General features: G+C 36.6%; 1 protein-coding gene across 1 annotated transcript in view; it reads right to left on the bottom strand.

Moving 5' to 3' along the window:
* Positions 1-12,669, bottom strand: part of ARHGAP42 (Rho GTPase activating protein 42) — a 140,260-nt gene that overhangs the window by 36,194 nt on the left and 91,397 nt on the right. The window contains exons 8-10 of the mRNA XM_026854282.1: positions 10,308-10,437; positions 6,038-6,138; positions 3,846-3,955 (exon numbers count right to left, since the gene is read on the bottom strand). Of these exons, the coding sequence (XP_026710083.1) occupies positions 3,846-3,955; positions 6,038-6,138; positions 10,308-10,437 (341 nt within the window). The remainder of the gene's footprint in view (positions 1-3,845; positions 3,956-6,037; positions 6,139-10,307; positions 10,438-12,669) is intronic.

Below are 12,669 nucleotides of genomic sequence, written 5' to 3'. Positions count from 1 at the left end.
TGTCAAAAACATACATATAAACTGAAGTTATTATTTTTCTCAAAGAGTATCCAAATTCAGAATCCAAATGCATGTTGACATGAAGTGAATACATAAAAGACAGAGAGAAGTTAAAGAAAGTTGATAGTTTCTGACATCATCATCATCATCATCATCATCATCATCATCATTATTTTGAGCTACATTTAAAAACAAGTCTGTTTTTTAAAAGTTAGGTGCTACAACACATAATTTTAGATGCCCAGTCCTAAGTGCTACAAGGCTCTAATAAGCATTAGGCACCTCCGTACTGCAAGATGAGTTATACATCTGCAAACAGGATCCCATACAACCCACTTTTCAATAGGGAAATGCTCAGGGTAGAAAACTTAAGGGCACGATACATCAGCTCAATTTGACTAAATATGTCTATGCCTGAGCTGGTTACCTATGTTCCTTTCATAACAAATGAAGAGAAGTAGGTATTTTTAATCTAAAAGACATCATATCCTAAAATAGACATCCAAAGTTGGTCAAACGAAACGTGCCATAAAACCGTTATCAAAAAAGAGAGCTCTGAGACAGTATCTCATGTGTGGAGATGTAACGCCAACTGAGCCAAGTATCAGGATTTTTTTATTTGAGAGGATTTAAAAAAACAGTTCCTTCTGCTGACTGTGACCTAACCGCTATGTTAGAAGTTAAAGAAATGGCATATCTTCTGTTACTGAAGCTTTGACATTGCATAGAAAAAGTCAAGGAAACCAGTGAAGAGGTGACAGAAAAAATTTCGATCTTTGTTCCTGGACTGATTATATAAACAGATGTGTAAATACAAAGAATTAGTCGCTATTTATGATCAGCAGCAAATGAGTTCTTCAAGAAATGCGTTGAAATTAACTCACTGATTTACCAACATAGAATGCCCATGAGACAGTCCATTTTAAAAAATACTGCTCGCACACCAGTGTAGTGTATCTCTGCTCAAGATGTTCAGCAGACTGTCGGAAACTGTATTTTTTTTTCTATGGTAGGTTCACAAATAAAGGAAACTATCGTTTTTTACTAGGTATTAATTGTCCACCATAAAAATAATCAAAAACCCACCATCTTTCTCAGCTCCTCCAAAAGACCTACATTTTCACCTTGTATTTAAAACCATGCAAGAAAGTAACTGAACAATATAAAATATCAAAATGTGTGTTCACACACATACACCAAACCATTCAAGAAGGAACAAGCCCTTCCCTTACACATAAAAATGCCAAGATGAGTATTTTGTTTGCTATCTACTATCACAAGTGTAAAAAAATACAGTTAATCCAGATTAAGATGTAGAATTGTTTTTCTATTTTCTTAAAGTCTAGATTAATTTATTTTTTAATATTCCATCTTGGTCCTACACACAGATTCTTAATAAGGAATCTTTCCCTCAAAAAACATTTTAGAAATAGAAACATTTTTTTTGTTGTTGTTATTCTTTCTATTGTGACTGCTGCTTAATATTTCAGTTGGAGAATTGCATTTATACTTGTAGTCTCTTGGTAAGCATTTACAGAAATAACAGAAATTTCTGAGTGTCATTTTACTTTGAGCTTAGATATACCTGCTTTTAGCCCTGGGTTTATGATTTAATCTGTTGGCCAAGGTTGCAATTATTGCATAGCATGTTTTAACACTCAAATATATAACACTATAATCCCCGTATATTAGTTTTCTCAAAAAAAAAGTAATAGCCCAAACCAGCTCCAGTACATTTTGAACTAACTTCCTTTCTAGTTACTGAAATAGTTGGTAATTTCTCAGAAATTAAAATTACATTCAAAGTGAACCACAGTTCTTGATGTTACCTTTTCATAGAACTCCAGTACAAATAAGATGGTGTAACCTCTAGAACATTTTTACAAGAAGTCTGAGCTGAATGTAGGTGTGAAAAACACCTCGTTAAATTTTAAATTAATTATGTCAATTAGAAGAGCTCACACTGCGTGCTCTCCATTAGTTGTTCTACAAGGGTTTCTTTTAGTTAGCATGGTTCTCTCATGAAGTGAGATATGCACATCAGTTTGCACATTTTCCAACGTTTTAATAAAGTAACATTTCATATAACATTTTACACAATGTTGTATATAATAATGTAAGGAGAGAAATAGCTCTGTGGGATAAGGTGTTTGAAGACAGAAGTTACCCATAAAATCTTGCAACAGAATTTTGAAGGCTGGTGTAGCAGCACATTTTTAAAAAGAACTCTTTCTTTCATGATGAAAATCATAACCTCAACTTACTAAGGAAATTTATATTTAACTAATCTCAATTACTTTAAAAGTTGTTCTGTATTTTTCAGGTGATGGCCAACACTATACTCCAACCAAACAATATTGTCTTGAATTTAAAATCAGTTCAAATGTAATCATTATCACAGTCTTTCTGAATACTCAGTATTCCAGTACTGTGTTTATATCTTTAGGAACTTGCTAACATTCTTAAGTCATGACTGACATCAGTAACAGTCGCTGCATTTTCTCTTTCTTAGGGGAAACCTAAGTTTTACCACACAACATTCAGAAGATATTATTGTTCTCTTGTATATGAACTCCCACCAAATATTTATAGGTATTTAATTGTCTATCTCCTCTTCTGGCTTGTAAAAAAATTCACTACTTCCCTGCTGAATACCAAATCAATTGGAAAAGTAAACTTTCTATCAGACAGTTAAAGTTAGATCCTTACAGTAATGACCACATAACTTTGTATTCCACTCTCCTTTCAATCTTCTTCCAAGTTTCCAGAATGCCTTTAAATTATAGGCCATGAACATTTGTAATCAATCAAAATTACCAAAAGGAATAAATAATATGTAGAAAGTGCCTCTATCACTTTGATGAGAAATTGGAAGAACTGCAGATGGAAATAATTTTTCTCTGCAGTTTTGTTGAACTGTTGATGTTCTAATAGGGTAAGGGAGATAGAAGAGACAAGATCACCTGTGAATACATTACAATGGTACTGCCACAGGTATGTCTAATAAATGCAAATCTATTTAGAAAGGAAGAACTACCGATTTCAAACTCAACTTGTCAACTCAAGCTTAGGAGCTTTCAAGAGACCAGTTAGTTTCAACATTTGTTCATATGGAATTTCTATTTCTTTAATTTGAACTCACTCAGAAATCTATTTTAGAAAAATACTGTATTATATTTAAAAGTACCAAAGTAGCCTCAAAATTATCACATAAATACAGCAGTTCTGAATGAAATTTAAAATGACAGCAAGATCATAAAATACTTAACAGAACAACTACAAAAGTCAGTCTATTTATCATATTTTAAGGGAAAAATTAATTCAATACTCCTCTTTATTCCCAAACTTGAAAAAATACTTTTACAAAGTATGGTGTACATATATATATCAAATACAGAAAAGCTGTTTTCATCTACTTAATATAATTATAATATCCAGGACTAAGTGAAAAATAAAAAGTAGAAGTAATTTTCAAAAATGAAAAATTATGTGCTTTCATATGTTTCTGAAAGAAATAAGAGATTGGATAGAATATGCTCATTAATAAATATTTATAAAGATATTTGTGATCTGTTCCTAAAAGGGGGTAGTCAGTTGGTGCTACAGGAATTGCATCTGCATGCAGACCTAATGTAGTTAAGAGAATGCATATGCAATGTAGTGAATTTTGTTAGAAAAACATGTTTGAAGCAATCATTACTAAGTCTTGAAGGCCTAGTTTTCTGGATACAAGCATACAGAGAAATATGTGTTCCTACTACAGGAATAATTATTATATATTGGTTGCAAGTGCTTCTATTTTTAATTATTTTCAATAATCAAATGAAAATGAAAAAAATCCAAACCTCTCAAATACTTCAATATCAAAACAGAAACGTTTGTCAATTGAATCCGTCTTTCTCCTGATGCAAGACTTTAGCTTGAATATTTCTGGTGAGCTTGTGACAAGGCCATTCTATAAAACAAAACAAAATTAGCACAGGCAGTATGCTGATATACCTTGGCTTCACATCTTAAAATTTAACTGTACGAACAGTCCAAAGAACAGGTCTTAAGATAGGGATTAAAATTATTTAGGAACATATACAATAATTTCTCTGGATATAAAGTAAGACTACAGTTAATAGCTTTCTGTCACATATTTGTTACTTAATAATTATATTTCAGAAAATTCCCTAAATGCAAAGCTTTACAAACATCTGCATATATATGTTACACGTTAGAACGAATATCGTGTAATTACGTCAACGCTTACACGTAGATAAAAAGTTTTCTAAAGAATAAAGCTGACTAACTCCTAGTGCTGGCCACCATCATTGTGAGGCCACTATAATGTCGGAAAGGCTGATGCAGTCAGGGGAGTTTCTGAGGAATGGGAGAAAGCAAATGTCAGTCCTGTCTTCAAGAACAGCAAGGAGAAGGATCTAGAATCATTTAGGTTGGAAAAGACCTTTACATTGATTACAGCCATTAAGCTAACATGACCAAGTCTACCACTAAACCTGAGTGGCACATATATATGTCTTTTAAATACCTCCAGGGATGGTGACTCAACCACTTCCCTGGGCAGCCTGTTCCAATGCCTGATAACCCTTCTGGTGAAGAAATTCTTCCTAATATCTAATCTAAACCTTCCCTGGCACAACTTGAGGCTGTTTCCTCTTGTCCTATGGAAAAATACAGGGCAGTCTGCATCACCTTTGATCCCTGGGAAGGTGATGAAATGAATAAACCTGGAAAGCATTTCCAAACATATTAAGAACAGAAAGGTCACTGGAAGTAGTCAACATGGATTTAATGAGGGAAAAATAATGCAGGATCAACTTAATAGCCCTGTACAATGTGATGGACGGCTCAGTGGATGATGGAAGAATAACTTTAGACAGGCTTCTGACACTACATCCTACTGTTTCCTACTACATCCTCATACACAAATTGGTGAAGTACAGGCTAGATAACCAGATGCTGAGGTGGACTGAAAAGTGGCTGAACTGCTGAGCTCACAGCAGAAGTCCAGCTGCAGCCAGTCACTAGTGGTGTAACCAAGGTGTCAATACTGGGGCCAGAACTGTTTAACATGAACAGGACTAACTGCAGGCACCAGGATAGGCTCGGGCTGACAGGTTGGAAAGCAGCTTGGCAGAAAAGGACCTGCACGTCCTTGTGGGCAAAAGTTGACCATGAGCCACCACTGTGCCCTTGCAGCAAAGGCAGCCAAGAGCATCCTGGGCTACATCAGGCAGAGTGTGGCCAGCAGGTCAAGGCAGATGATTTTCATGCTCTGCTCAGCACTGGTGCTTGCCCAGTGCTGGGCTCCCCAGTACAAGAGAGACAGTGATGTACTAGAGCAAGTCCAGCTAAGGGCTACCAAGGTGATTAAGGACTTAGAACATCTGTTATATGAGGTGAGGCTGAGAGAACTGGGACTGTTCAGCCTGGAGAAGGGGGATCATATCACTGATGTATCTATAAATACCTGATGGAAAAAAGTAAAGAAGACTGAGTCAGATTCTTCTCAGTGGTGCCCAGTGAAAGGGCAAGAGGAAATGGACACAAACTGAAATACAGGTAATTCATTTAAACTTTAAAAGGGCATTTTTACAGCAGTCAAATGCTGAAACATGTTGCCCACAGAGGTTGTGGCATCTCCATCCTTGGAGACATCTAAAACCTGACTGGACAAAGTCTTTGCTAACCTGCTATGGTCGACCCTGCACTGCGATTAAACTAGATGATCTTCAGAGCGCCCTTCCAAACCTCATCCATTCTATGATTCTGTGCAAATGCGATTGATTTCATATGTATTTGGAACAACCACATTAGAGAAATTACTGAATATATGTTTTCCATGTGTTTTAGAAGAAATATTTTTATTTAAATATTTCATTTATCTGTGCTATATAAGACAAGCACAGATTCATCTATGGAAACAGCCTTATGTTTTGTTCACCACATTTCATTCTTCTAAGTTTCTGAATGCTTAAGACAAAAGATGGAATATACAGTTCATGCATGCATTCATGTATATGCAACTCACCACTTTTCCACCAGATTTTGTTTCAGCTATACTCATTGTAAATGTTTTTGTTCCTTTATCGTAAGTGCAGTAATGTTTTACCCATGTAAATCCAAGAGGTCCTAGATTAAAGAGAAATAAAAATAATTATTTTGGCATTTTATCACTGTTTTAGTTGGAGTTAGACAGGGTAGAGAAATGAAACATAACAGCATCCACATGTAGCCTACAAAATAAAAAACTCTCCTGATTTTTTAATTTGAACATGTTGTTCAGATATATTTTTCAAATATTGCACCTTGATAAGGCTGCCCAACAAAGTTCCAGTAGACCGATTTTGTTTGGCAACTGATGTGTAACAGCATCTCACTAGGGTAAACAGGCGGAGACAGGTAAGATCCTGAGAGTTTTTCTGCCTAGGAAATAGAGTTGAAGATTTTATCAACTTGAGTGAAGCACAAGGATTCAGTATTACATCCTTTCTCTAAGGAAAACCTTGAAGTCTGGTATTAGATCCAGAAAATTGGATGAAGTCATGAAGTCAGTGCATTTCCCTTCACTTTCAGAGTTCTTGTTAAAGGTAATGAGTGCTTTTGTTAGTGTCACAGGAAGGCTATTCTGTTACCTTAAGGGAGTGGGTAAAATGGCATTTTGGCTCAGGTATAGATTTATTCTTATATCGCTGAACACTGACGGGTGATTTAATTACCTGAAAGGACGGAAAGGAACAGTGTGCTCTAAAATAATAGTGATTTAGAGATTAGGGATAAAATTCTGGGTGGCAGAGGGGGCACCTTCATCAAGAAACATTGGCCTTTTACGCCTTGGAAAGGGTTCTGCTGGGGAAGAGGTGGCTGTAACAGTGGTGCACAACTGACTGTGTCCACAAACTGACAATTGCACATGCTCACAATACCAAAGTATAATGTACTTAAGGATTCACTAGTCTTCAATGTAGATAGCCATTCAAGAAATCTACAGCGATTCACAACTAAGTGGATATATGACTTATCCTGGAGAGGTCACACCACACTACTTCTTAATCCTACTGCAAAGCATAGGATCTCTGATACAGGAGATGTTTTCACTTCTGGATTACCCAGAGCTTTGTTCAGGCATTGCTGAACCTCTAGTGAATCTAAACACAAAGCCTTCTTGAGCTCAACAGTATTTTAAACTTCATCTGCTAACTCAGCTTAGACACAGGTATTTATACTGTGTTTTGTGCTGTGAGAACATGGAGTAAATCTTCCCACCATTTCCATAATTCTCACCACATCCTGGAAATACAGCTAAGATCTCCCACAATTTTCTGGGAAAAAATATGTTTACCAGAGCACAGAGAACAAGATAAACTCCCAGATTCTTAGAGATAATATGGAGAGGTGGTGCACTGCAGAGGACAGAGTAATTCAGGTTTTTGTAGTGTGACTTCTCCCCCTTGGACCTGGACATTAGGGTTATAACTACACTGGTTAATAAACAGTGCTGGCAGCATTCACAGTGACTAGATGACAACACATACTCAACAGGTAATGTGGAAAAAACGTGTTGATTTTTGAGAATTGGATATATAGCATAGAGGGTGGGATATTCTGTGCAAGCTTGTCTCAACATTTTACTAGCACTGACACAGCTTCTGGGTACTCAGATGCAGAGACCAAACACAACGGATGTGTGAAGATGTACCAAGAAGGACAAGCATTTCTTTCCTCTTGGACAGCATTACGTTTCAGAGCCTGGCATTCAAACATGGCCCCTCTCTGCAGAGCCATCTGAAATGCAGGTGCCAAAGCAAAATACATATACATATATGTGTGTATATATATAAATAATGTGGCATTGTAATTACTGTGTAAATTCAGAATAGAAAAGGACTAGATGAAACTTTCAACCCACATGTGATTTTTCAATTCATTTCAATGGGAGTTATTCAGGAAAAATATGTCACTGATTTTTTCAAAGTACAGTATATCTGGACTCAATCTTTTTAAAATGAAAGAGCTCTGAGTTAAAAAAAATGCATTTTTAGGGTTTTGTGCTTGGGTGGTTTTTTTAGAATGTAAACAGTTAAATAAAAATGGAAGGTGTTAAAAACAAGCCTAGTAGTTTTGCTACAGACGCAATGGCTTTGCCTTCTAAATGTAGCCTTCCACAAAGGTTGGGGGTATACAAGAGATTATTACATCAGTCATGTAAATTGGAGGTTACACAATCTGTTATGCTAACTTGGAGAAAGTTCTCCCATTGCCTGTGTTTTGCAGGGAAATAATGACATGAATTGAAAAGTCAACTCGTCACCCACCCACAGAAGTCAGCTGTTCTGTTCCTGTGTTTTAACTTATTTTCACTTAGTAATTATTCTAAATCAGTTTTTCCTCTGATGGCACTTCATTAACTCTTTTAGCATATATAAGAAGGATGGGCACCCTCAAAGTGGTTTTAAATGAGATTAGAAGTCACCTGTTTTTCATTAAAAAATAGCCAGACACCTACATTGCAACTTTAAGTCTGTTAATCATAACTGTCCATCCAAATGAAAACAATTTATGGCCTACTGCCATTAAAAAATCCACAAACATATCATTAATAAATACATACAGGATTTACTCTCAAGAATAGCAAACATATAATCCAGTTACCCATAATTTGCCAAGAGCCAATCGGATGATGGTTGTAGGAAAGTAAACCTGCATGACAAGGAAATATACAACTAATACCTTCCCCACTGACACAGAGATTACAGACCCTGTTACTTTTACTCTAGAATAAACTAATGAACAAATTTCTTTTCAGTAAGAGGATGTCAAGTTGGCCTCTCTCTATTTAATGAAGCACAACATGTGCCCAATGCTTCACACCTTTTCTTCCTCCCCCATTAGCAGGGGTCAGTGTAATTTCTACTTAACACAGGTTTCCTTTATCATTATTACTCAATTAAAACACAGAGAGAGTCTTCTTAAAACTTTCAGTGCTACTCAGGGTAAAAGTGGTTGAGGTTAACTACAATAAGCATTGAGGTTTCTTTCTTTTAGCTCACCTATGGAATAAAGATTAATTTCATTATGTTATTTGGAAAAGCAATTATCTGTAACACCATGTAGTCTCTTCAGTTACCATCTAAAAAGGGAGTAGTGAAGAAGATGTCCTTAAAACTGATGTCAAGTGGGGTCATGTCTGATACAGGAATTCTATAGCCAGATGCCTTCTATTTATTTTATGATTGAGAAATCAGGTGCAAATTTGTATTTAATAATTTTTGCATGAATATCAAACTTGCACAAGCATGTACACATTATCTCAAAACACTGCTACGTACTTTTCTATTGTCAGGCTGATTCCACGTAAATAGATATATGAATAAATAAATATATAAATCTGGATACCCCATGCAATGAGAACTATTTTACTAAGGGCTTTTTATGATCCTATCTATCACAGCTATTTTTTTTCCGTACTGGTTGGAGTGTAAAACAGTGGCAGCTGATACTTCAGTGATGTGTATTTTTGAAATCTCTCATTTGACTTTTCACATATTTCCTGGTTCTGTTTTCATTCATAACGTGATGTATTGCTAGGCTCTTCCAAGCAGTTTCAGACACTTATGACAACTTTAGTTCTATTCCTTCATTTAGTTCATCACTTCATTGTCATGTCTCATGAAGTAATTAAAACATATGTATAGATTTGCAGCTATTTTGAAGATGACAGACTGTATTTAGATGACTTTTCTTTTTCTTACATCTTTTTTTTTTTTTTTCTCCATTGTGTGCATGTTCATTTACTCTTAATGTGGCTGGTTCAGTGGAGATCCCTGGTACACAGTGGAGGTTGTTCCTGCTGGCTGAACCAGGGGCTCTGTTCAAGTAGAAAAAGTACAGGAGACAGCAGGGTTTGGCAGGTAGAGTCAAAGCAGAGTGCTGGGATCTTGCAGTGTCTGCAGCAATGCGTAGGGCAGCCAGCCAGAGCAGAGCTTGCTACCAGTCAGCCACTAGGGTGGCCAATAGCAGGGACCAACCCAAAAGGTCCCAGGAGGTAGGAGTTCAGTTGCTTACAAGTGTTTTGATCATCATTCCATCTGACCATAGCTACTCTGAGTGCTTTTTGAAAAGTCAAGCACCTACTTTTCTTTTGAACCTCTCAATCATTTGGAAAGCAACCATAGCAGAAGTCTGCAGGCATTCAAACAGAGAGCTGTTGTGTTGTCCTGCTGACTAAACCCTTTTCTTGTCCTTGCATTTGTGCAAGGTGCCTTTCAAATCAAAGTAAAAGGTACATCTGTTTTACTCACGTTTCTCCTGCACATAGAGATAGCCTTCCATTGTCCATTGACTTGGCGGTCTGTAATCCTGGTTGGCTGATTTCATTCTTTGCATGAGTCTCTCCACTTCTTGCCTAGTGCTTTCAAAATTATTCCGGGTCTAGTACCCAGAAAAGAAAACAAAGGAAAAATCACATTATCTCATGAAAGTACAAAACAACAGTGAAGAACTAATTACTACTAATGCCAAGGAAACTGTATCAGAGACCAACAGAAGCAGAGACATAAAAGGAAAATAAAAAAGCTGTAAATAATAATAGACTTCATTGCTTTAGAAGCCTAGGAATAACAATAATGAAGAATTCAACTTAAGCACACAAGTGTAAAGGAAATGTGGTTGTGAATAGCAACATTCCTCTTTCTGAATGTTTCTAACCTCAGAAAGGAGGTAATTCTGTATCTTTAGGTATGCTTACACAGCATTTTGCAGACAGACGTAGGCTTTCTCTCACACAGACAGAAGCCAGGCCAAACTACAAGCTGCTGATAGCATAGCCCCAAAACTGAAGTAGTTAAGTCCCAATGAGCCACCTGAAGTACAGTGTAGAAAACACTAGTTTAGGTTAATGCCAGGCTAACATCTCTAGATAGCTGCGGTCTCTCCACATGTGTAAGAGACAAATGTACTGAGTATCCATATCTGAAGTAATAGCACAGCTGCTGATACTCAGAACAGTCAGGTTACCAGCACTGTCATGAACACATTTTGACAGGATTATGCAAACACTACCATTAAATATAACATAACTATGCTAGATAAGAAACAGGTCACAAGTGGCAGAACTGTGCCAGAAGCATAGAAGTACTGTGTCTATCCTAAATATCACATGTGTAGCCAGGCAACTCACCAAGCAAACAATTAGGTCCAAAGGTGGGTTATTCATATTTTCTAATATCTATATGTGTATAAATGGACACTTCTTCCTATCTAATTCAGTGAGGCTGTTTCCCTCCACACCTAGCACAGTATAGTAGAGAATTATTATGAGGTGCCAGAAGTCTGATAGGTTGCTACTAATAAACCAGATGTTGAAGACTTACAGGTAATAGGAAAGAATAAAGATTTTTGTAATGTTTTTGCAAAGTCTTCTTATGGACTCTAATCCTGACTAGTCAGAAGGATACTCAGGACTTTATACAGTGATGTATACTTTCCCCTTTCTGTGGGCCATTCAAGGAGTTGCACAGTAGAATAATAATACACATATTAAATCTTCTTGAAGACATACATTATTATTACAGAGAGACGTAAAAATTCCCTTAGGGTGAAGTATCACTTCAGACCAAACTTAACAGGTCATTTTGAGACCTTTAAGAGCGACATGCCAGTGAAGGGAGGAATGTCCCCATGTTGAAGGCTAATCTTTTGTCTGTTAAATTTTTTAATTACTACTTTCAAGCAGGCAGGATTTTGAATGAAATTATCAAAAACAAAGCCAAATGGACATGCAAAGTACACCACTGACCGGCTGAAACAGTGACAGCAGGTCATGTTAGGACATGGTGACCTGTTAAGAGCTGTCTGTCTGCCACTACCATGCTACTCCCACGGCTGTTACTGCTCCTGCTCTAACCTGTAGGTCAATTTTAAGAACAGAAACAGTTCAGATCAGCTATTCTCCATGACCTTAACACATAATACAGTGGAAAGAAGTACTTTTCACAGCTACAACAGACAGGCTGAACACTATTTTCACTGAACGCTCTCCTGTTTGTCTCTCCCTACATAAATTATTTCACTTCAATCTGTGTGACAAGTCAGTAGATTTGCCAACTGGCAAATGGAAGCTGTGGATCTAGATCTGAAGCCAGAATCCAAACTTTCTGTGCAACAGCAGTGAATGATTTACTGTATCCCACTGTATCTTCACATATCTGTTTCTCTGATACATAAATATAATAAAAAAATATCGTAACACATTGTTCCTTCTGCATAACTTTACAGCTCTATCTCTGTAGTGTATTTACAATTTCAAGTTGTACTTATGTAATATTTAAGAAGTTATTTAACTATTTCTTAATTAACACTGAAATTGAAAAAATGCTTTAATAATTCTGTTTCTACAGACATGGGGATAGAAGATACTAACATATTCTGACTCAGAATGCCAGTTTTGGTCTGTACTGTGTCCTCTCAGAACTTGCCACATTAAAGTAAGTAAATCTCTGGACTGAAGCACATTTTTCACCCTTTCACTGAAACTGTGCTGTGCAACAACACTGACCCCTTGTGCCTTTATCTGAAAGAGTCTCAGTAGCAAACTGAAAGTATCAAATACATAATTTGAAAGGACAAGGGGTTGAGATGGCCTACAGGCAGAGAACATCTGCA

This window comes from Athene cunicularia (genome assembly GCF_003259725.1).
Source record: "Athene cunicularia isolate RWA chromosome 1 unlocalized genomic scaffold, athCun1 chr1_part1, whole genome shotgun sequence".
NCBI classification, from domain to species: Eukaryota; Metazoa; Chordata; class Aves; order Strigiformes; family Strigidae; genus Athene; species Athene cunicularia.
Note: the sequence above shows the minus strand (reverse complement) of the source record. Positions and strands in the feature narration are given on the sequence as shown.